Raw genomic sequence first — 25029 nt, forward strand, 5'->3', positions numbered from 1 at the left:
AAACAGAAATAGAGTCACAGATGTAGGAAACAAACTTATGGTTACCAAGGGGGAAAGGTGGGGATAAACTGGGAGACTGGGATTCACGTATACACACTACTATATAAAAAAATAGATAACTAATAAGGACCTACTGTATAGCACAGGGAACTCTTCTAAATACTCTGCAATAACCTATATGGGAAAAGAATCTAAAAAAGAGTGGATATATGTATACGTATAACTGATTCGCTTTGCTGTACACCTGAAACTAACACAACATTGTAAGTCAAGTGTACTCCAAAAAAATTTTTAATTGTGAATCACTATATTGTACACCTGTAACTTATATATTACTGTACATCAACTATACTTCAATTTAAAAATAAAATAGAAGTACAAATAATTAATATAATTAAATAAAAATAAAAAGAATGCATGACCTCCATGGGTACTACTACGGAAAGAAGTCCAGGTAACACCGTTAAGTGGGGGAAAGAATAAAGCATGCAGACGACGTCCAGTTTGCAGTCCAATAAGCAGATAAATAACATGGAGAGAAATGCACATCTCTGCTTCTAGATGCACAGAACATCCCTGGACATTTCCGAAATGATAAGTGGGAAGCTGTTCGCAGTAAAAGGTGGTCACCTCTGGAGAGTACGTAGGAGCAGGACCTCAGGGGATGAGAAAATGAACTTAAAACACTTCCCTGTGGAAACTATTTCAGCGTGATTCGATATTACTTTGATTAAAATAAGTTAGTTAATTAGAAGGCAAAAAGCCCCTGACTTTAAGCGTTGGGTGGCTCCTTGGCGCCTTGGGGTGCGTCCGGGTCCTTACAGGGCTGGCTCACCGCCCCTCCCCTCCTGACTGTCCGGCAAACAGAGGACAGCTCACCTTGGCCACAGCTCCCCCGCCGTCGCCATCCACCACCTAGATTTGCCTCTGCCTCTCCCCACCCTCTGCATGTCCACCAGGCTCAGTGGTGTCAACATTCAAGCCCAGACCAGATGCCCCCTCTTCAGGTAGCGGTCCTGCTCTCCAAATGCTCAGTGAGCTGCTCAGTCCCTCCACCCCATCCAATGGCACTTCTCTTTTTCCCTTATTAGGGCTCCAGACAAACTACAGGGAACCCAATTAAATGTGAATCTCAGATAAACGAGTAATGTTTTAGTATAACTGTATCCCAAATATTGCCTGAGACCTACTCAGACTTTACTTCGGCTTGCTAACTTGCCACCACTGTGCCCCGGGTGCACTCGGTGGGCTCTCCCACTTCGATGCTCGTGTACTCGCCTCCCTCCCCCAAGCCCAGAGAGTGAGCAGCCTCAGCCCCCAGTGCAGTAGCGGATGCTCCGTAAAGAGGGGCAGCCTCGCCCGTGTCAAGGTGTGAAATCAAACTCAGGGCGGGCCACTCTCCTGCAACCCTCTCTCTCCGGGCTGCTCCTCAGCCTTTCTGGCCGGTCCTAAACACTCAAAGATCTTGCTGACCTAGCTGCTGTCCATAAAAATCACAAAAGCATCAGTTCGACTCCTGAGAAAAGCCCAAGGGTTTTTCTCCTGAAAGAAACCCAGGAGTGGCTTTTTCAGGCCATCAACCTGACTGCATCTCGGAACACACCTCGCCACACAGTGCTCAGCTGGAGGTCAGCAGCACCATGACCTACATCCCAGCCAGGAGTCTGCGCAGCCCTCCTCCGCTCCCCGGGGGCTGCTCCGCAGCCGAGCCAAGGGCAGCAGTGCCGTCACAGCCTCAGATGCCATGCCGGGAGCATCTCGGGCCAAGTGAAAGCCTCCGCTGACCCTGACCACTGCGGGACGGGGCCATCAGGCTGTGCCTTTTATGATCTTCCCTGGCCTCCAGACGGTGGAATAAACCTAAAAAATTAGGCAAACAGGCAACTGTTCCGGGCTGGGATCCCGGAGGAACAGACGATCGGGGGGCAGCCTGGCGTGCAGGGTGTTCATTAGGGTGTGCCCTTAGGGTCAGGCCCTGGGAAAGGAGGAGAGGGCAGCAGGACAGGGCAGAGGGAGCAGCGGGCTGTGACCAGATCCAGGGGCAGCCCTGGCTGACCCCACAGACTGTTCTGGAGCTACGGTGGCCCCTTCACACCCCCGCATTGTGCAGCCAGGGACCAGGACCACAGGCTGCCTGGGAAAGGGGCTAGAGCCCCTGAGGGGCTGACACTGAAGGCCGTGCAGACAGCACTCCAGAGGCCGGGCAAGAAGCCCTTCGGCAAAGGATGCTCTGGGCATCAAGCACGGGGTCCACCACCCCAAGTCCCCTTAAATCGATGCTGCAGGGTGCTGACGGGCAGCAGCTTCAACCATCCCCAACTCCCCAGCAGGGAGCGAGGAGCTGGGGCTCCCAGGCCAGAAAGCAGGCAGACACCTGCTTTCAGTTTTCCGCTGAAGGAAGGACAGCCCAACAATCAGAAGTGTCTCAATACAAACTGAGCTGCCCTGAGATGCGCAGAATCATCACCGAGGACGTTTAGCCCGAGGCCGACTGATCCCTACCCAGGACGCCGGAGGGGGAGATTTATGTATTCGTTCAGTCCACGAATATTAGTGAGACCATCAAACGCCAAACAGCACTCTCTCTGCACAGGGATAAAGCAGTAAAGAACACAGAGTATTGTCTAGAGTCTTCATTTTAGTGGGGGGGTTAGAAAAAAATAAATACGATACCATTTTAGATACTGGTAAGTGCTGGGAAGAAATGAAAGGGTGTCATGGGCTAGGACTGGGGTCAGAGGCGGGGGGAGGCAAGTCGTCGCAGAAGACCTCTCCAAGGGGGTGGCGTGTGAGCCAAGGGCCGACTGGAGCGAGGCAAAGACCTGGGAAGGGCATGGCAGGTGCAGAGGCCCCGGGGTGGGAGCCAGCCAGAGGCCTGGGGGTAGAACAAGAAGGCCAGCGGGCCTGCAGGAGAGCGAGCAGGGAAGCAAGACGAGATCAGAAATGGGGCAAGGGCCAAATGATGCCAGGCCTCGCGGGAACTGAGAGGCGACAGGAAGCCACAGACACGGGAGGTCGTGTGCACGGGGGTGGCAAAATGCTTCTATATTTTTAAATGATCCCTCCAGCTGCTGCTCAGACTCTGGAGCGGGGAGAGTAGGGCAAGGAGACCAGTCAGGAGGCTAATACAGGCCACATGGAAGATGCTGGACCAGGGATGAGAGCAGAGATGCATCCAAAAGACAGCTCGGCCAGATCTGGGTCCCCAAGCCCTGCCGAGCAACAGAATAATGTGAAGAGCCCAACCCAGACCTCCCAAAAGAGAATCTCCAGGACGGGGACCAGGCATCTGTATTTAACCTCCTAGGAGACGCTGATGACCACGCCAGTGTGGGAGCTGCTACCCTCGTCACCCGGTGATGCCCTCCTCAACGCTGGGAAGCTGGGATTCTAAAGAGCGTGGAAGCCTAACTGCCTTTCAGCTCCTTCTGAGACGCGCTTTGCTCAGTGGTCTCGTCCCTTCCTCTGAATCCCCAGTTCCAGAACAGAACTCCAGCGCAGGGCTGTGCCTTCTGCTGGGTCCAGCTGGGGCCTCTCTTCTGAAGTCTACAACACCGAGAGAGAGAGCAGGTAGCAAAAGAGCATGAAAACTTCTGATTCCATTTGCAGTGAAAAAGAAAGAAGGGGGCTTCCCTGGTGGCTCAGTGGTTGAGAGTCCGCCTGCCGATGCAGGGGACGCAGGTTCGTGCCCCGGTCCAGGAAGATCCCACATGCCGCGGAGTGGCTGGGCCCGTGAGCCATGGCCGCTGAGCCTGCGCGTCCGGAGCCTCGGGAGGGGCCGCAGCAGTGAGAGTCCCGCGTACCGCAAAAAAAAAAAAAAGAAACAAGGGAAGGGAAGGGAAAATAATATGTGCATACACCAAGTAACTATTTTTCCAATTCCCCTAAAGAAGGCACATAACTAGTAGCATTCTAGAAGCACAGGAGCAAAGTTAATTCATGGCATATAATGAATGCCTTACTCCGGGCACTGCACTTAATTCTGTCATGGAACCCTGGTCCCAGTTAGGAAAAGCTGGAAGATAGCTCAAGAATTTCATACATTACAAAACTCAAGCCCCAAACCATGAAGGACTAAATTTTGCTTGAGACTGAAGATGACAATGACACTTTCACAGGGAATTTTGGACACGCTGCAGGGGGAGCACCTGGGGCCCAGATGCTGAAGGCGAGAGGAGGCTCAGGGAAATGGCGGTGACAAGAAGTGGGCTCAGGAGACCCCACCACCTGGTCTCAGCCAGAGAGAAACCGAGGCCCTGGAGGTTAAGTGACCGGCTCAAAGTTGCTCCTATAGTCAGCGCTGGGAAAGGCTGGAGGAATTAAGCCACAGAGAACCGCCGAGGGCACACTAGCACCCCAGCCTGATTTCAGCTATGTCCTCCTGAAGGTAGGAGCACGGGATCCCAGTGGGCTAGGTCAGCACATTTAAGGGATTCACGGGAAGATTAGTCTAAACAGGTGCAAGTCACCAACTGCACCAGGCGCCAGATGGGGGGAGCGCAAGAAGCCCATCCAGCCTCAGCTCCACACGCACGTGTCACCCAAGCTCCCTGCCACATTCCAAACTAGCCCTTCTGCCAGGACACACAAAGATCCCCCCGCTGGTCCCTCTGCCTGGAAGGTACTTTTCTCCTCCATCTCACTTATCCTTCAAAACACTTATAGATGTCTCCTCCTCCAGGAGGCCTTCCCAGAACAAGCCCCAGCCACCATCTTCTGTGTGATGGCCCATCACTCACCACATCTGCTGTGTGACAGCCCACAACACACCGCGCCTGAGGTGCGATAGCCCATCACTCACCACAGCAGTTTCCACTTTCTACCCATTTACTGCTGGGCCACTACATTGTCTTCCCCACCAGCATGGATGTTTCCTGAGGGCAGAGATAATGCCCTGCTTTTGATACATCCCACAGTATGTAGACTGTCTTTATGTACAGCAAGCACTTGGATGGATGAATGAATGAATGAACGAACGAACGAATGAGTAAGCAAATGAAACACATGAACTGAAAACAAGACAGTTTTCTTAAACTCAAGCACTAAAGTGAAGGAAATGCTTCCAAGTTTACTACACGTTTTCAATTTTTAAATGCAGATGAGTTTTGCCCCATAAATTGCGGTTCGCTTGGCAGATGTTAACTCCAAAGGCAGACACGAAGCTCACTCTCCCCGCAGACCCACAGCTGTGACTCTGACTCCAAGACCAAGGCACAGGGACCTTCTGTCTCTTTTGAGTCACAGGAAAGAGGAAAAACAAGGATGTGCATGTGGCCAAACTTCTTCAATGTGCTTCTCCAAACACACAAGCAACACATTCATAAACAAAAAGTGGACGTTTAAAAGAGGTGGCGTAATAGAATATTGAGAACATAAGAACATCTATTAATACTTCTTTTGTTTTCCTGTGTTCAGACATTAAATCAACTATCGAATGCCCAAAGACATCCTAGTTTAGTGCTGCAGCCCCACGAAATACAAAGTTCTCTCTGCTCCTTACCCACACCATCACTATGATGCTCCTTCCAGATTTATCTCTATTTTAGAAAAATGTTCTCAGTGGCAGCTTTTGAAAAACAAAAAAAAAATACTATAGCTGGCCTGTAAAGAGAAGACTGATTCCTTTTACAACATCACCAGCTAAGTATGCCAGATAGAAAGGTGTGCTATGAAATACTAAGGTGCAGGACTTTTTCTCTAGAAGACTTCACTTGGAGTCAGAGTGGAATAAGATGCAGTCTTGGTCTCGAGTAGCATTTCCACCAAGCCCTGCATCTGGTGTTGCCCAGCACAGTGGGTGAATCATTGTGGGGGGAGAATTAGGCTTCGGGGAGCTGGGTGCAAACCCTGGTTCTTAGTAGCTCTGTGACTTTCACACTTCATTTAACTTTGCTGAGCCTTTGTTTCCTCCTCACCTGTAAAAGTACTGAGCTTCCCTCACATATAATTTTTTGCTGGAAGATGTGACAGAGGAAAGCAGGCCCCACGAGGCCAGGCACCAGCAGACCACCGATGTGCTCTGTCATTTCTAGCACAAATCCAAGATCCATCCATTTATTCAACAAACGTTCACTGTGCCTCTCCTGCCCTCTGGGAACTTACATTCTGGTGGGACGATTCATTTTAACAAAGCCTTTGCATTCCTTTCCCAAAAGAGATGGAAATGGAGGAAATCCAGAAAATATATTTTGCCAAATTTTCTAGCCAGATCTCACAAAAATGAGGAGCCACCATATAGCTGATCTTCGTAAATTTTGTTTATAAAATGCTTATCTTCATCCACACAATCCAGAGGCCACAGTTCATAAAAAAGACAAGAGTATAGGAAACACTAAAATTCTTTCACTTATTTTTAAATGCCTGTGCATTACGTCTAGTTATTCTGACTTAATCCACACTGTCTGACCTGAAGACGTGACACACGCTGTCCTTCCCGCACCGTGACCAGCAGCTCCCTCCCTGTCCCCTTTGGCAAGCGTGCAATGCTCATTCATACATTAAATTAATGGGAGCAACAGCGGCCAGAGGCAGGACTAGGTCAATGGACAGACACACACGTCTCCCCTTTACGAGGCTCTCTGGGGATGCAGATATATGATCACAGTTCTTGCCCTTCAACGGCCCACAATCACCCGCCGTGGGTGAGAGCAAACAGGCTATAAAAGCAAAGCCAGCTTGGAGGTGGGGTGAGTGGCAGGGAGGCCGGACCAAGGAGACGGGGTTTCAGTTGGCATCGTAAGTGAAACAAAGTCGGCCCAGAAAAGAGGCCCAATCATTACCTCAACAACACCCACGTTTTTATACTGGGAGAGAGGAGGAAGGGCCCCAGAAAGTTTCACCTGCAAAACATCAGGCCATCAACAGAAGAGCAGGCTGACCTTACCGGGGGCGTCCAGTCCCTGGAGCACATGTAGTCAATCACCTCCCGGCAAGGCCTCCCGCCCCAGGGCTCTCCAGGGGCTTTAGAGCCGCTGATGCCCAGCTGCACCCCATATTCATTAAATCCGACTCTCCGGGGTGGTAAGCCTCAGCTCGAAACGGAGGCCCGTGTCCCAACCTTCTACTGAATGTTTCAGAGGGACAAGCTGGGGCTCACCCATACTCAGATATCACCACCAAAGCCTGAAAAGGAAAACAAACCATAACCTGGACCTGTGAGAAACCAGGTGAGAGAGAGGGAAACAGACCAAGCAGGCCACCAAAACCCCAGGCAAAGGAGAAAACGCCCCCTGCGCGGGCAGGCAGCGTGCTCAGAGCTGCAGCTGAGGTTCGGGTCCGAAGAGCTGGGCTGAGGTTCTGGATCTGTAACCGACCAACCCTTTGAGGACCACTAGGCCTGTCCACCCATCCCCAAACCCGCCTCCGAGGGGGTGTCAGGTTCAGAGGGCAGACCCCACGTCCGTGGCGGACAACTAAGCCTCGCAGGCACAGATGCTGTCCTTACTCAGTGCCCCGGGCAGAGCCCACAGAAGCTCCCTGCCGAGCCGCATCTCCCAGGGGCACCCGCCCCCACGTCCCCTCTTTTCTGATCTACGTGGCAACCAGGAGAGGACCAGCATCTCTAAGCACTCAGTGAAATTCACAGATGCTTGTGGTGCAACAGTGGGATGAGCAAAGGACACTCAAAGATGACACCTCCCCAAAACAAAAACGGACAACACTGACACTGTAGGGAGGTGGGAAGGGGAAATGTGCAAAGTGAACAACAGTCTTAAACGAAACAAGGAAAGGAGGAAGATTTTTAAACCTCCATTATAAACCAGAAGTTTTACAATGGCATCCCAGGGTGAGGGCTGGTACATGCCATGTTCTAAAACACCTACCGGGGGAGGGATAAATTAGGAGTCTGGGATTAACAGACACACACTACCACACATAAAATAGGTAAACAACAAGGACTTACTGTACAGCACAGGGAACTATATTTGGTATCATGTAATAACCTATAATGGAAAGAATCTGAAAAAGTATATCTATAATATATAAATGAATCACTTTGCTGTACACCTGAAACTAACACAACATTGTAAATCAACTATACCTCATAAAAAATTATAAAAATAAATAAAACATCTTTAATTCATTGTATTTTTAAAATCAGAAGGTTTTACATACAAATCTGGGTTTCCGACTTCTCTGGAAGCATCCACAGGAGAGCAGGGCCTGCTCCCCGCTCCTCGCCTGGCTCCCCAAACCTGGGAGCCGAGACACCCTCCGCCCCCCCCCCCCCCCCCCCCCAGGAAACCCAGAGACTTCACAGAAGGGACTGTGCCTCTAACAGCAAAATCCTTTTTGTAAATTACGAACTGGCGGCAAATTTAAAGGATCTGATCGTGGTTTCTCAAACTTCATGCACTTTCTGCTGGATTTCATTACCTCCCCCAACCCATGGTGCCTGGACAGGGGACAGAGCCATGGAAATGCTGGCAGAGGCCTCGAAACTAATCAAGCTGACTTTTAACAACATGTGATCTCACTCAGCCAGGAGCAAATAGGTTTGATTTGTTCAGGTATTGAGGATTTATTACAGAAACCACCAGCGAGGGGCTTTCTCTCTCATGTCCTTCCGTCTTTTCAGTGTGGCTGCACCCTCCTTAATTCTCACAACTCCCTGACAGTATCTTCACTCCTGCTTGCACTCAAGACACCTTTGGAAGAATGAAGCTGCCCTTCCCCGGAGCTGTAATGCGTGTGTAGCATTCTAACGTTCTTAATTCGAGAATTCATCCCAGATGCCTTGTAATTGAATACTCTACCACAATTTACAGGCAGAAATAAGAGCAATCACCTCATCAAGCCAGGAGGGCCTGAGGTAAGAAAGCCCTCTGATACCCCCAGGCTTTTTGCAATAAAACAGAGACAGAGCAAAACAGGTCTGGCCTCATCTCTGTGGCTGGCTGAGCAGGGAGTCCATGCACAATAAAGCAGGCCCCTCCTACGACAGCCACACAGGGCGAAGGAGGTCTCAGGTTGCACCTGGCCAAGACCTACACCTCTAGTTTGGACGTCATTTCAAAGGCAGAGGGGAGGAGGGGGCGAAAGCCAGCCCCTCCGTAAGGAGTCTCACTGATAACGGGATGACATCAGAGAGCAGTTCTGCTTCTGTTTCACTCGAGGCCTCAGCTCTCAAGTGTCGCCTTCCTGTTCTTTGATGATTAATCGAGCTTTTCCATTTGGCCTCCACTCTGCTGCACACCTCCATGCTGCCTCTGAGCTCCTCACGTTCCGTGGCTCTGCTGTTGGCATTTTCAAAGCTTGACAAACCCACTTCAGCATCTGAAATGGGAGGCTCTCCAACAGGAGTGCAGAGACCTGGCCCCGGGCTTGCCACAAGTCACACAGGGAAGGGACTTGAGAACAGCTGTGTCTGCCTCTGAGGTTAAATGAGTGGATAAAGTCACATCACGCTGAAGCCACACAGAGAAAGCAAACTGCTGGTCTCGTTCTAGCAAATGCAACATTAACATACAGCCACAAGGAACTGCTCTCGGCCCTCACGTGAGGCCTCTGGGCCTCCACGTGCTGTTCCCTCCACGTGCTGTTCCCTCCACTCGCTACACCTGTCCTCCGCGGCCAATGCCCATTGCAGGCCCAACTGAGCCGTCTCTCCCTCCGAGGGCCTTCCCCCAACACCCCAAGTCTCAGTGAGACCCCAACATGGGCTTCCACATGCACCACAGGACCTGGTCCCACAGAGGCAAGGTCTGTGCCAGGCTGGTGGCCCACCGTATCCCCAATATGCAGCCCAGCGGCTTTTCATGGTTTGGGGGGCTCTGCAAGATCAAAACTATTTTCATAATGGCACCAGGACATTATTATTTGCCTTTTCACTCTCACTCACGACTGTCCAGTGAAGTTTTCCAGAGACTACAAGGTGTGTGACGACGGGTCACTCTGATGGCTGAGGGACTGTGTGCTTGTGTATTCTTCTGTTCTAAAAAGAGTCTGTTTTAATTTCTAATGTGGTAAAGATATCAATATAACCCACAAAAACAAAAACTCTTTGGGGTCCTCAATAATTTTTAAGGGATCCCCAAAACTTTGAGAACTGCTGGTCTAGCACAAGGCCTGGCATACACCCAGCAGAGTTTAAATACTTTATGAATTAATCAACCAATCAATGATGGGGAGATGAAACCTCTATCAATATACTGATGTCTACTTTGTAGTCTGGTATGGACAAAGGATGGAAAAAAGAGGTGCCCAGGGGTCAGTTCACTCTTTCCTGGTTAAGAAGGGAAAGAAACAGATTCCCCAGCTGTTTGGCTGGGTGGTAGGTGGATGGCTAGGTAAGGAGATGAGTGAGTGGATAGATGGGGAGGGAGGGTGGATGGATGGGTGGGTGTGTGGATAGGTGGATGGATGGATGGGTGGGTGTGTGGATAGGTGGATGGATGGATGGATGGGTGGATGGCAGGTGGCAGAGCAGGTGGGCGGGAAAGTGGGTCCACTCCAACTGCAATGCACTAGTTCCCACCCCTCTACGTTCAGTCACACCTGATGGCCCCCCAGATCAGCCTGGCAGCTGTTGGTCTCACTCCCTGGCTTTCTAACACAAAAATCTCATCATGTTACACCCATTTGTAAAATGGTTCCCTTTATCTACAGAATCAGCTTTAAGTTAAATCATTTTAGAGCAGTGGAAAGGAAGAAACAATAATAACGTCCAGACAGCACAACCTCCAGAATCTGGACCTCTCACCTCTCCACCCCCTGTGCTCACCAGCCAGCTGAAATGTCAGCAGTGTCTCAACACTGCAGCTCCCCAATCTCACTCCACAGTTTAGGGCCTCTGGACACTTTCTGCTTAAAATGCCATTGCCCGCCTTGTCTGCCTGGCCAACTCACTGTACAGAGTCCTGCCCTCAGACACAGAATCCTCCAGGATACTCCACTGTGCCCTGAACACCCTTCATCACCCACACAACAGGGGGCATTCTCTTTGTGGCTACTGCTCCCACTAGATCATGAGCTACTGGAAAGCAGGGATCATGCCCTTGCTCCTCTCTGACCAAAGAAAAAAGCCCAATAAAAGCTCAATGGCCAGACAGATGCCAAGGTCACCAGGAAAACACCTGCTCTTCACCATGCAAAGCCTAGGCAGACCTCAAAGGTCCATTTCTGCCATAATGTCTACCTGTAGACTTGAGCTCACGTTGATCTTCCTTTCTCCAAACACATACTGTACTTTATTATCTACACAGAGAACCTAATACTTGGTGACGAGTGGACAAAGTCCACTCATTGCTGAGTTATGTAAGATTCTGCTCCATTGTCACAATATTCATGGGAAATCCGAAGAGGTACAACAAAATTATAAGTTACCACTGATTGTGCCTACTCTGTGCAAGCACTTCACAGCCATTAATTCCTTAAGCCATTAAAATAACCTTACAAATAAGGTAATATTGTACCCATTATACAGATGAGGAAAGAAGAGACCAGAAGACTAAAGTAGCCTTTAGGAAACCATGTACGTAGTTCGTGGCAATGCCAGGATGCAACCCTGGGACCACCTGATTTACCTACCCTTCAACACCCATGCCTCTCTTGCGCCTTCACTGAGCACTGTGTGAAAGTTTGGGATCATGGGGCAGTGAAAGCTCTGTCTTGCTAATTTAATCCAGCCACAGTCCAAAGGCATGCCCTCCAAGGAAAAGCTCACACACACAAAAAAGCAGTTTCTCTTACACAGACAGCACTTACTGTCTGCTGAATGAGGGTATGAATGAATAAGAAATGGCAAATCAATAACTAAAAGCACGGTCCAAAGGCTAAAAAAAGATGGTAGAGAAAATCAATGGGATTAATCCAGGACTGATTATCAACAGCTGTCTCTCAAAAGTCAGAGTAGAATAAAAGGAAGAGGGGAAAAGATGGTAAAAGCAGAAACAACCACAAGATCCTCTGACTTTTTAAAATCAAAAGAGAGAGGAATTCCAGCCAAGCTCAAATTAGAGACAATCAAATCAGTTTCAGAGCACTTATGTTCCAGGAAAGAAAGAATAAATTCCTTCCACTGGTCCTTTAATTCATTTATTACTCATCAGAAAGAACAGAAAACCTGAAAGCTGTTTGTTAGTAGAATGTACAGGCTAAGTTAACACTTAGGTTATAGGAAATAAGGTTCTCTTGGGGAAAAGCCCCATCAAGGATTAAAGGTCCCCACCTGTCCTTTGCATTGACATGTGGAACAATTAATCCAACCAAGGTGTTAACAGCTCAAACAACCAAGGACACCAGGAGGCAAAATTCCTCGATCCTTTGAGTGGACAGAGGTACTGGGGTGGTGGGTGGGGCAGTTACCTATTCTCATCCTTAATATATCAGTATAGTCAAAGTTGACCCTAAGAACAAGAAAAGCTAAATTAAAAAGGAGATATTTTACAAGACAAATAAATGCCTTGTGTCATCTTGGACTGAATCTTGGACCAGAGAAAAAGACACTATTGGGCAACTTGGGAAATCTGGATGAATCAGATCAGTGGATAATACTGTATCAGTGTTACTCGCCTGGTGTTTAATTATACTACAGCTGTATAAGGTGAAAGCTACACGAGAACTCTGCACTATTTCTGCAACTTTCTGTACATATTTCAAAATGAAAATTTTTTTAAAAAGAAGAAAAACATCTCAATTGGATCATCATATATGAGCACCGGCCCAGGACTCCTGACATTTTTCTCACAGTTAGTTGCCCTTCTATCTGATCAAGCAGAGATAGCTCCTATAAAAACACTAACTTTACGAAAAGAAAGCCAACAGACCAAAACCCAATATTTTTAAAAGCTTTATCTCTGCAACTTGTTTCACTTCCGAGCTAGCCTCCATCACCTGGAATCAGTTTTTCTGGAAAGCTCCCTGGGGAACTTGAAGTCCCACTTAGAGAGAACTCACAGAGTGGTTTACCTGTGCCCCAAGCTGAGTCACTGTGATGGCTTAGACTCTGTTTAATAAATCCTGAAAATAAGAATCAGTAGGTGCACTCAGGCAAGAAACCACGACACCATGAAGCCACGAGAGCTTAAGAAAGCAAGCTCCTGATACTGGGTATCCCATGATGGACTCAGAATCCTAGACTCTTTGAAGTTGAAAATTCTCATTCTAAGCTTTATGTATCCTCCTGGGATCATAAGCCCCACCCTTCAGCCCCAGCTTCCAAGAGGAAAGAGGACTGACTTTCTAACAGCATCCTAATTTCAATGTTCCCTCATGTGGAAAAATCACATTTTACCAAGTTCTGCTCTGAATAACAGATTCACTACACTAGTGTTTTTCAAACTGCCGATAATAAATTCAGTTTAGTGGATAATTTTTTTAATGAAATAGTAGAGAGTAGAAACATCAGCATGCATTGGGCTGATGAAGGTCTTACTGCAGATGTTTTAATGCATAGTCCTGTACAATCGTCACCAACCTTCCAAAGTACAAATGTCCTTCATTTTAAATGTGATTAATCCTTTTTCACTAAGTCAGAGGGGTAAAAAAAATGTTTTAAATGAATCTTTTTTTTTTTAAACATCTTTATTGGGGTATAATTGCTTTATAATGGTGTGTTAGTTTCTGCTTTATAACAAAGTGAATCAGTTATACATATACATATGTTCCCATATGTCTTCCCTCTTGCGTCTCCCTCCCTCCCACTCTCCCTATCCCACCCCTCCAGGCTGTCACAAAGCACCGAGCTAATATCCCTGTGCCTTGCGGCTGCTTCCCCCTAGCTATCTACCTTACTACGTTTTAAATGAATCTTATATTCACAATAACTTTTATTAGAAAATCTGAAATGTGTTCCCACGGGCAAAAAATAAATACTGTTGCAAACTGAAGTCAAAAAGTTCTCCTGCAAAGTATTTCCCTCAGATATGTATTAATTACAAAGAGGAAAAAATATAACAATACAGCGGAGAAGCCCAGCAGATACCACCTTGACCAAGGGACTGACGTGGGCATCACCAGTAACGAGACATACTGGCATCATGACCCCCCCATGATAGGAAATGAAGGACACTTATGTGGCTTTCTTGCCAAAACTGCATAACTTCAGTTTAATCATGACAAACCGTGGGAGAAACCCAAACTGAGGGACATTCTACAAAATAACTGACTGGCACTCTTCTGAGACTTAGAAACTGTCACTGACCAGAAGAGATTCAGAAGACATGGCAACTATATCCAATGTGGGATCCTGCACCAGCTCCTGGGACAGAAGGACGTTCTCAGGAAAACCATGTCCAGTTACCAGGGCTGCACCACGCTGATGCCTTGGTCCTGACAACTGCACCGTGGTTACATAAGACGCTGATGTTAGGGGAAGCTGAGTGAAGCATATATGGGAACTTTACTGTATAATTATTTCAAGTTAAAAAAAAAAATCCTTTTCTAAAGGAACAAGTGTGTTCTGTCCCATAAACTATATATCACTGAAACACAGTGTTTAACCTCCAATTCTCTAACCTTAAGAGATAAACATAACACGTATTTGATGTGTAATTTGTGTATAATTAACTTAATACACAGGGAAAGCCTGAAGCTGTCCTTTCCCCAGGCTCTTCCTCAGCTCTCTTCTACCTCCCCAGCCTAATACCCAACAGGAGGATCATCAAAATTCCCTTCTGCTCACAGGAGCAATGTGAGGCATCCCACGGATGCTGGGCTTCGGATCCCGGATTCCTTATAAGCATCCACATACTGAAAGACTGGGGAGGAGATGACAGCTGTTAATGCAACAAATATCTTCTGAGTATATCTCTGCCAGGCACAGTTCTAGGCCCTAGGGAAACAGACAAACCCAACAAGGTTACCAGCTCTCACGGAGTTTATGTGCAAGAAGCAGAGAGACAAGAAACAAGAAAACAAAAATCCTTTCACATGCATACACATGCCCATGCACGTGTGCACACGCGCACGTGCGCACAAACTCAATAATGGTAAATGCTGTGAAGCCAGGAGACCAGTGCAATGTGATAAAGGCTTCTCAGAAGAAGTGACATTTGAGCGGGGACCTGATCTTTCTCTGATCCCCAGTTTCTTCATCTATAAAATGGAGCTAAAAATATTCACCCCTGTGGGATTGTTGTCAAGAATTAAATTAGATAATGATGGCATAAGACTTAACAGAATTCCTAATAAGTGAGTGAGTGGCTAGAAATAGTCACTGGGGACAAAAATTACTTGCCGGGGCTTCCCTGGTGGCACAGTGGTTGAGAGTCCGCCTGCCAATACAGGGGACACGGGTTCGTGCCCCAATCCGGGAAGATCCCACATGCCACGGAGCGGCTGGGCCCGTGAGCCATGGCCGCTGAGCCTGCGAGTCCGGAGCCTGTGCTCCGCAAGGGGAGAGGCCACAACAGTCAGAGGCCCGTGTACCGCAAAAAAAAAAAAAAAAAAAAAAATTACTTGTCAATACCATTACGGTGAAAGCACTTTCTCAGTTGACTTTAAATTCTACACATCCCATTGAAATTGCTCCAAGTGTCTATGAGTAGATTGCTGATCACAGAAACAGGTATTTCCCCTCCACTGGGCAGCAACAATGAATAATGAATATACTTGGAAATGGACAGAGCAGGAAAACACACATGCTCAGCCCAGAGTGGGTGAGAGTGAAGGAAAGCTCCAGGCCCCGCCAGCAGTCGTGCCTGATGTGAGTCATTGGGCAGAATCCAAGGGAACAATGACAACCTTCCCAGGAAGGACTTCTCCATCACGGAAATCAGCCAGAGGCTTCGCCCTGGGGATGGGCCTGGGCGTGGTGGGGCACTGTCACATCTCCCCTAGGCCGTGTAAGTCTAGCCGTAATGTATTTCGTTTCATAAAACAGGCCTCAGCAAGACCGCATCGCAATTCCAGGACCCACAAAAATAGAAAAGGCTATTGAAATAATTTAGGAAGTTGATCATGAAATGAGAATGTGTAGGCTAAATCAGCTCAGACCAGAGTGCTATCTACGTACTGCACAACTGGACATTTCTAAATAACCTCTCTCTCTCTCTCTCACACACACACACACACACACACACACACACACACACAAACTTCTCTGCCAGGCCCAGGTTTGCGATGCCCAGGTGAGGGCTGGGGTCTGAGCGCCTCACACAATCAGTAAAGGAGATTAGATTTTATTACAGGAGCCAAACTGCACAGGTGAACAGGGGTGAGCTCTCTCCTTCCTTTAATTCCTCCGTTAACTGGAAGGGCAGCAACAGGTGCCACCTCCAGGCCCCCACCGCCAGCCTCCCGCCCCCAACCCCACTAGCATCCCCTCCCACCCCTCAACTAAAACAGTTCCCTCCAGAGACAGGAGCCAATCACCTCCCCAGCCAGCTGAGCTCGGACATCGACCTGCAGTACCTCCGATGCTGGTGACCCCCTCTCCTCTCCCTTGATGACCAGGACCTTCACTCTCCTGCTTTTCTCCCTTCCTGTCTCCATTGCCTGGCCCTCCACTCCTGTCCGCTTAAGTGTAGTTGTCAGTAACAGGTGATTATAAAAAATAATAGCAGCTCTGATTTGTTGAAAGGATATTACATGCCTGGAAGTATGCTAAACACTCTATATACACCCTTCCATCTAATCCCCTCAACAACTCATGCACTATCATTTTATAGCTGCAGCTCTCACATGCTGTGGCTTCCGTAGCCTTTTACAACTCTTAAACATAACTGAAGAGCTTTTATTAATGTTGATATACCCATTTATAGTTACCATATTAGAAATGAAAACTGAGAAATGTTTGACACAATGCACTGCACACAGACTCACGACATCATCACACATCATGTAGCTTCTCGAAAACTCCACAGTACCCTCGTGAGAGATGAGAGTAAAAACAGCAAATATCTTACTATGGGTGTGAAAACAGTTCTGACTTTGTAAACCCCCTAAAATAGGCTCAGTGAGTCCCTGTTTACAAAAGAAGAAACTGAGCCCAGGAGTAAAACCAACCTGCCCAGGTCACTCGGCCAGCTACCGACAGCTCGGTCTTAACCCACGTCATGCAGTTCTGCTATCCCACCCCTTCTTTCTTTACCATGGTCCTCCTCAGAGACAACGTTCACTGCCACCACAGCCGCTACCACCTTCAAGCGACCCACCTCCAAATATGCACCTGCAGAGCTGATAACTCACCTGAGTTCCTACTGCCTGCAGCCCCCACCAGCATCCTGAACCAACTCAACTGACCACCATGGCCCTCCACCCTGACAGGCTCATCCCACATCCTGACCTTGGCAAAGGTCATTCATCCACTTAATAGGGCCCCAAGCCTCTCAGTCATCTGACTCTTTGCCTCTCTATGTCCTACTGATTGGTCTTCAGAATGTCTCTTGCAAACGTAAAAGACAGGATATAAGATAGTTATACATTATGCTGCTACACAAACAGGAAAAAAAGACTGGATTTAAATGCACCAGAACTTTAGGAGGGGTCATCTCTGGATCCGTGGAATTATGAGCGATTTTCAATTTGATTTCTTTGGTACACTTTTCAGCAGACGTTTTTTACAAGCATACATTATTTTCACAATCAGAAAATACCGTGAAGGTTTTTTCAGGGTTTTGTTTGTAAGTTTCATCCTTTGACTCGTCCTTTCCTGTTACTTACATCGCCAGCCTGGTCCAGAATCCCATCCCTACCGGTCATACTCCAGTTCTCTGAATGGTCTGCCGGCAGTGGCCTCTGCCCACTCTAAAGGACATCTGAGGTCTCAGGGTCTTGCACCCCAGAATATGGCAGGAAAGTCAGTGGGATAATAGTGCATAAAAGGCACTTAGCACAGCACTTAGGAAACAGTCAATAAATGTTCACTGTTGCTGGAACGCTGGTATTATTTCCCTACACTGCTATATTTCTGAAAAGCCATCAGCAGCTCCCAGTGCCTAATAATAGTAGCCAATATTTATAGAGCCCTTACTCTGGGGCCCAATACTGTTAGCAAGGGTTACTTCATTCAGTCATCATCTCAGCCCCACAAGGGGGGTCCTGTGAAGATCTCCGTCTTACGGGTGAAGAAACTGAAGCACAGGTGCCAAGACCCAGAGCTAGGAAGGTACAGAGCCGGGATGCAAACCCAGGTCAGGCTTACTGTCCAGTAGAACTTTCCACGAGGATGGACATGATCTATCTGCCTTGTTCAATATGTAGCTACTGAGCATCTGAAATGTGACTTGTGCAACTAAGTAACTACATTTTACATTTTATTGAACAGTTAATTTAAGTAGCTGCATGCAGCCAAGGGCCAGCGCAGGACTGGAGTATAAAAGCCCAAACTCCCAAGCTTAACAAAGAAATGTCCTCACAACACCCTGCCCACCGACCTCTCAACTAATCCTTACACAAAGCTCCAGTTAGTCTAAGATCCCGGGTAACTGTAGTCGGTGCCACCTGCCAGCCATCCCCACCCTCCTCTTATCTGAGTCTTCTGTACAATGGAGGGGCTTTAGAAATGAGAGTAAGAGAGACTTCAGCTCCAACCTGGACTCCACCGCAACCTAGCTGTGTGACCTCAGGTCTCTGAGCCCCTCATCTGCAGAATGCAGCCACTGTGCTAACTTCCAAAGATCACCAGCCAAGCACTTCACAGACGCTCTCTAAATGGTAGCTGGTTACACCCCTTCTTCGGGGCTCAATTCAAACCCCACCCTCTCATCCAAGGGACCCTGGGAAGCCCCGGAGACCTCTTCCTCCAGCTTCCAGAATCCCCTCACAGATTCTGTGTTATTTGCGTGTGTGGTGTGCCTGTGTCTCTCCTCTGCCACCAGCCCAGCCGTCCCCTGAGGCCGAGGGCTTCTGTCATCAGCGAGCCCGGGGACAACAAGTCACCAAGCAAAGGGCTCTGGAGGGAAGTGGAGCTGGCTCAGCCACACTTTATTATCTGAGGGGTCTCAGTTTCCCGTCTGTAAAATGGGGGTGAAAAGACCTCCATCAGTGAGCTGGTGTGAGGGGGAAAGGAAGTTGCCAAGGTGAAGAAATGAGCACGGTGCCTGGTGCATAGTACCATCTCGACAGACACCTCCCACCCTTAACACGAGAGACTGGCGTCATCACAGACCCAAGAGGCTACCACTGAGCTATTTTCCCCAACACTCCTGCTCTTAAAATGGGAAAACTTCAGTAGAGTCTAAAGACATCAACCCCAGTCAAACTACCACTGGCGTTTTTTTCTTTTGTTTTTAACTTGATTGACATGACAGCAAATTCTACCCGAGAGGCTGATCGGGAAGAGAAGCTGAGAACCCTCACAAATAGGCCTGGGGCGGACCTGCCTTATAAGACGAGAAAGTACATTATAACGCTAACATCTGGCCTGTTGCCAGCACTCAGCAAATTTTTTCTTTTTGGTAAAACATTTTTTAAATATGTGTTATGGAATAAAGGTGCCATCATTAAATTCTAAAAGTAACAGTAATAATAACAGCCAATCTTGGGGCTTCCCTGGTGGCGCAGTGGTTAAGAATCCGCCTGCCAATGCAGGGGACACGGGTCCGATCCCTGGTCCGGGAAGATCCCACATGCCGCAGAGCGGCTAGGCCTGTGAGCCATGGCTGCTGGACCTGCACGTCCAGAGCCTGTGCTCCGCAACGGGAGAGGCCACAACAGTGAGAGGCCCGTGTACCGCAAAAAAAAAAAAGAAAACAGCAATAAGGTAGTGTTGAGGTTCACGATGGGCCACCCCAAAATGCACCTCCACGGCATATTAATTGTTTTAAATTAAAGTTTCTTAAGAAACGGCCAATCCAACAGGGTCACTCTCACCCTCCTTTCTGTTTCCCTGAGAGCAGGAGAATCAATCTCCCATGTGAAGGGCACACTCCCTACATCTGGAGGTAGAAGGACACCCTTACAGTCAAAAATAGGGAATTCGGAGCCTTGTTATTTCTTTAATTTACTACCCCAAGCCCAAACTCTGTTTAGGCTCTTCAATAATTGGGCACACAAAACCTAAGTTTCTCTGTCCGTTCAATTCCTTACAAATTTGTTTCTTTTTCTCCTGTTAAATCTTGGGTCAATTTTATTATTAGTCTAGCCACAAGAACTCAAGAGAGAGGTAGAGGGAGAAATTTCCTCCTCTCGGACAGTAGTAAAAACAAATTCATCACATGTTGTCCTTAATCAAGCACTGGGTGTTTCTTGCAAGGAGGACTGGTGACCGCAACAGGCTCCTCCTCAGAGTCAGTATTTCACCACACTGCCCCATCCTTCAACAGCCTGGCTGCAACGGCCAACCTCACCTCCCTATCACTCCAGGCCTTTCCTTCAGACTGGTTGCCTTCAGCGCCTTCAGCGCCTGTACTCTTATTTACAATAGCCAAGACATGGAAACAACATAACTGTCCATTGACAGATGAATGGATAAAGAAGACATGACATATATACGTGTATATATATATATATATATATATATATATGAATATATGAATATTATTCAGCAATGAAAAAGGAAATCCTGCCATTTGCAACAGCAAGGATGAATCTTAAGGGTATTATGCTAAGTGAAAGAAGTCAGAGAAAGAGAAATACTGTATAGATCGCCCTTATATGTTGAATCTTAAAAAAAAGAAGCAACAAAAAACAAAATAAACAAAAAAATAACTTAGAAAAAGAAATCAGATTTCTGGTTACCCAAGGCAGGGGGTAGGGAATGGGAGAATTGGGTGAAGGGGGCCAAAAGGTACAAACTTCCAGCTATAAAATAAATAAGTCATCATGCACAACATGATGACTATAGTTAACACTGTTGGATAGTATACTTGAAAGCTGTTAAGAAAGTAAATCCTAAGAGTTCTCATCACAGGGGAAAAAAACATTTTTTTCTTTTCCTTTTTTTTTGGAAAACTACATGAGATGATGGATGTTAACTAACCTTATCGTGGTAATCATTTCACAACATATACAAGTCAAGTCCTTCTGCTCTACACCTGACACACAGAGCGATGCGTCAATTACATCTCAATCAAACTGGGGGAAAATATTTTTAACAACTTCCTTCAATCCTCCCAGACAACCAGCTGAAAATTCTTTCTCCAGTGCCAGTGACTTTTTAGATAACTTTTTAAAATTACATACACAAGTTTTCAATTATTAATTATAACACCACCAATGAGCAAAGTAAAAACTCAAACAGTAAAAGGAAAAAACAAAAAAAGAAGCCATCTATCTTCACCTGACAGACTCTTGATCAGCTCTCCTCCCCAGAGTTACCACTGTCAGGCTTCTTATGAATCACTCTATACAGGTATGGCCGTGTGTGTGCCTCTATGTATATATTTTTCAACACACACATTCACACAACTCTACTGTAGTAAGTGTGTATGTGGGTATCTTGCTTTTCTCACTTAATCCCCTATCTTGGAACTCTTAAGATCAACACATTCTTTTTTAAGTACTACAAAGCATTCTGCCAAATGAATAGGCAATCATTTAACAAATCCTCCATCACTGTACATTTAGATCATTTATGATTTTTTTGATGTTGTTCCAATGATGATGCAGAAACATCCTTACACATACTTCTTCGTAGGTAGGAATTTAATCCATAAAATAAAATCTTAGAAATGAAATTCCTCAACCAAAGAGTTTTATAAACCTCTAATCTTGACAGCTACTGTCAAATTTCCCAGCATGGAAGTCTCAGAGGTCTTGATCCTTTATGACTCCATCACCAACATTCAATGTTCAGTTAATATTCACCAATCTCACTAGTGAAAAATGGTTTCTTATGGCCATTATAACTTGGAAGTCTTTCCTTATGAGTCAGGCCAAGTACTTTTGGTTGGCCAATTGTATATGTCATTCTATTTCACTCCAACTTCCAGATCACTGTCTCCCCATGAAACTGCTCTTTGGAAGGCTACCAATGCTCTTGTCTCCAAGAGCAAGGACCTCATCTTACTGGCATCCTCAGAGCACCATGTTGGCAACATCTGACAATAACCACCACCACCTCCTTCGGGAGACCCTTCTCCTTTCCTGCCATGACCATTTGCTGTGCTGGTTCTCCTCCATGAGTTGCAAGCCAATCTTCTCCCTGGAATCCTAAAGAGAAGCATATCCCAGTGTCCAATCCCTGAATCCCTTTTCTTCTCACTGTAAACATTGTTTTTTTAAAATCTACTGAATATCTGTGCTTTATACGTAAAAGTAAGATTTTCTCCTGCTGAGAAATTCCCTCCTCGCTATAACATTCTTAAACTGTCATCCACGTGCAAAAGATTTCCAAATGTCAATCCTCAGATCACCTGAGACCCATGTTTCTTACAGTCTACTGAACGCCAGCAAAGAGATGGATGTCCTTCCCACACTTCGGACAGTGAACAGGGTCAACACCTGGGACAGCACTCATCCTGTGCTAGAGGCTGTCCTTGTACTTGACACTTACCGCATCTCCTACAACTTGCAAACCCAAGAGAGAAGGCTCCCACCTGACCGTCCACCTTCCCCAAACCTCTTCTACCTCCTTGAGCATCAAACCTCAGTTAATGACTCTGTGTTCTTCCCCTTTCCCCTCCTTCTCACCCAATGAACTGCCAAATCCTGTCAATTCTGCCAGCAGACTGTCTCCGTGGATCTTTCCAGGCTTCCCATCTCCACCTATGACCAGACTACTGCTTCCTTACCTCTTGCCCTAATCCTGACGCCACCACAAGAGTTCTCTGCTGAGAGCACAGACATCATCACATCCATCTACCTGGCCAAAGCACGTGGCTTTTGGACATGTTTCCCGCCTTCTCTCCACATACCTGGGCTTCAGGCCTACACTGTCAAGGCATGCACCAGTAGCATCCCTCCCAACACACCCAGGGTTTTATGAGAGTCCCACTAGTCTGTAGTTCCTCCCTCACCAGAGAGACACTCAACAGACCTCATTTACCTTGTCCCACAGACAGCACCCAGCACAATGCCCATGCATTTGGTAGGCGGCACTTAATAATTGCTTTCTAAAGCTGCTCAATACAATCTCGTAGCATGCGCTCCAAAACTTCTTTATTTCAAAGAAGGAAAGGAACTTCGATATACATGTAAATCCAAAATAAAGAACAATCTTTCAAAAACATCTCAAATGACTCTGGGGTCCATTTGTCTTGTAGGACTGAATATACATAGAAACCTGCGTATTTTCTTAGGACTTACAAAAAAGTCAAACTCCTTCCCTAAAAAGCTTTAGAGATAACTTAAAAATCACAAAAGCACTGGTCTCCAATAGTTATAAACCAGAATAATGATTCCCTATCTGCCAACAGAAAAACAGATTCAGATGAGTCAAAGAAGTCTCCGGCAATCTCTTGATTTTATGATCTTCTGATGACCTCCAAAGTTGATACAAAGAAAGTAGCAAAGGCCATATGGTAAGTCAAATGTCCAACTTGATTGAGAAGCCAATAAAAACAAATGGCCTTGTGTGAACTGCTCCTATCAATTGGGAAGGACATCCCATTTAGATCTACTTCATTCTTTAAAGTTCTTTAAACCAATTTAAAAAGCTAACTTTTGTAAAGCCTCTTTGTAAACTGATTATAAAGTAGTCACCGAAAAGCAAACTATTCCTCAGTGAACGCAAAGTCAAATCATTCTGAAAAGCATTACTTCATAGAAACATACAAGATTAAATTCTAAATGTGTTTATAATTCCCCCCCGCAGCTGTTAACAACAGCATATTTCAAACACGTGTACTTAAGTGTCCTTGATTTTTTTTTTCCAGGAAACAAAAGTTTTTAAAGTTTTGCCATCCACTCTTTAACCATAAGTTAAGAACTGCTAAACTACTGATTAGAAGTTAGGGTTCAAGTTCAGGGAACTGAAATCACGTCTTCTTAAGAGTTGAAAAAAGTAACACTGATAACAGTTAGAGAACTTCTGAGTTGGCATAACTGGGGGGACTTCGCCTAACAGCTCTGGTGCCCTCATGACCACGCTCATGGATTTACACCCTCGTGAAACTGTTCCCTTGATGTTTTTTAAAGAGAGAAGAAGCAAACTTCTTCAAATTAATGGGACCTGGAAGAGTTAACAGGAATCTCCTCCGTGGCCTCGTGAACTCTCTACCCCCCAGGGCCCCTCCAGGGCAGTGTGAAAGGAACAGCAAAGCTTCAAGTGGTCCAGGCCCCCAGAGGCCACAGCCAGGGCCCAGTGGGCCGGAGACCGGCTCTTGACACTTAAGTCCAGGCTGGCCTTGGAGGGGAGCTGGAGACCAACTTCCTCCGGGTGGGGACGCCTCAGGGGGCCGCCTGCGCCCCGCCCTCCTACTCACCTGCGATTCATGGGCCGGACCCTCACGGCCACCTTGACCGATGCCATTGCTCATCGCGGCCCGGACCACGCGGGTTCCCACCTGCCCAGCGTCCCGCGGCTGCCGGCGGCTCTCGACACTTGGCCCACGGCTCCCGCCCACTTCCCCCTCTGCCCCCGCCCCTCCGCTCCCGGCCGGACCCGGCGGCCCGCGTCGGCCCCACCTGCCCTGCCACTGAGCATGCCCAGAGCGGCTCCTGCCCGCGTGATCCGCGCCCCGGGCTTTGGCGGCGCCCGGGAGGCGCGGAGGGGCGGGGCCGGGTTGCCTGGGCGGGGCCTGGAGCACGGAGGGGCGGGGACAGGATGCCCGGGCGCCGGCGCCTGAGGTCGACAAATCTAGGCAGATCAAGTGGACTGGGAACGGGGATGGAGTCATTTCAGGGAAGCTTAAAACCCAACCTCATTCCTTTAAAAACTGGGGAGGAGGAGGAAAACGAGGAGTTCACAGTAATTTAGGGCCAGCGCAAGGACCCCAATCCTGGGGTCAGATCACCAAAAACAGTTTTTCGGCTCTTAACAAGGACCTGGCTTTACCCCACTGTACAGGTGTTAGCTCATGCAATTTACGGAGCAAGAAACTGAAGCACAGAGATTATCACAGCTTGATAGTGGGCAGCTCCTCAGGTCCTCTCTGCTACTCTAAGGCTCTCCGAGCGCGTGTGCTCTGGACCCCTAAATTCAGGGATACAGAGAAATGAAAATAAAAAGGGTACTGGAGGTTTTAAATGTGGGCGAGAATGGCT

At 47.3% G+C, this 25029-nt stretch overlaps 1 protein-coding gene across 3 annotated transcripts in view; it reads right to left on the minus strand.

Annotated features, from left to right (window-relative positions):
- KIF16B (kinesin family member 16B) overlaps positions 1-24390 on the minus strand; it is a 293377-nt gene extending 268987 nt beyond the window's left edge. For all 3 annotated transcript variants that reach the window (XM_029220041.1, XM_029220042.1, XM_029220043.1), the window contains exon 1: positions 24249-24390. In XM_029220041.1, coding sequence (XP_029075874.1) covers positions 24249-24295 — 47 coding nt within the window. In that variant the 5' untranslated portion in view covers positions 24296-24390. The remainder of the gene's footprint in view (positions 1-24248) is intronic.
- Positions 24391-25029: the final 639 nt, after the last annotated feature.

The sequence above is a fragment of the Monodon monoceros genome, unplaced genomic scaffold, assembly GCF_005190385.1.
Source record: "Monodon monoceros isolate NGI ecotype Baffin Bay Population unplaced genomic scaffold, NGI_Narwhal_1 Super_Scaffold_13, whole genome shotgun sequence".
Classification (NCBI taxonomy): domain Eukaryota; kingdom Metazoa; phylum Chordata; class Mammalia; order Artiodactyla; family Monodontidae; genus Monodon; species Monodon monoceros.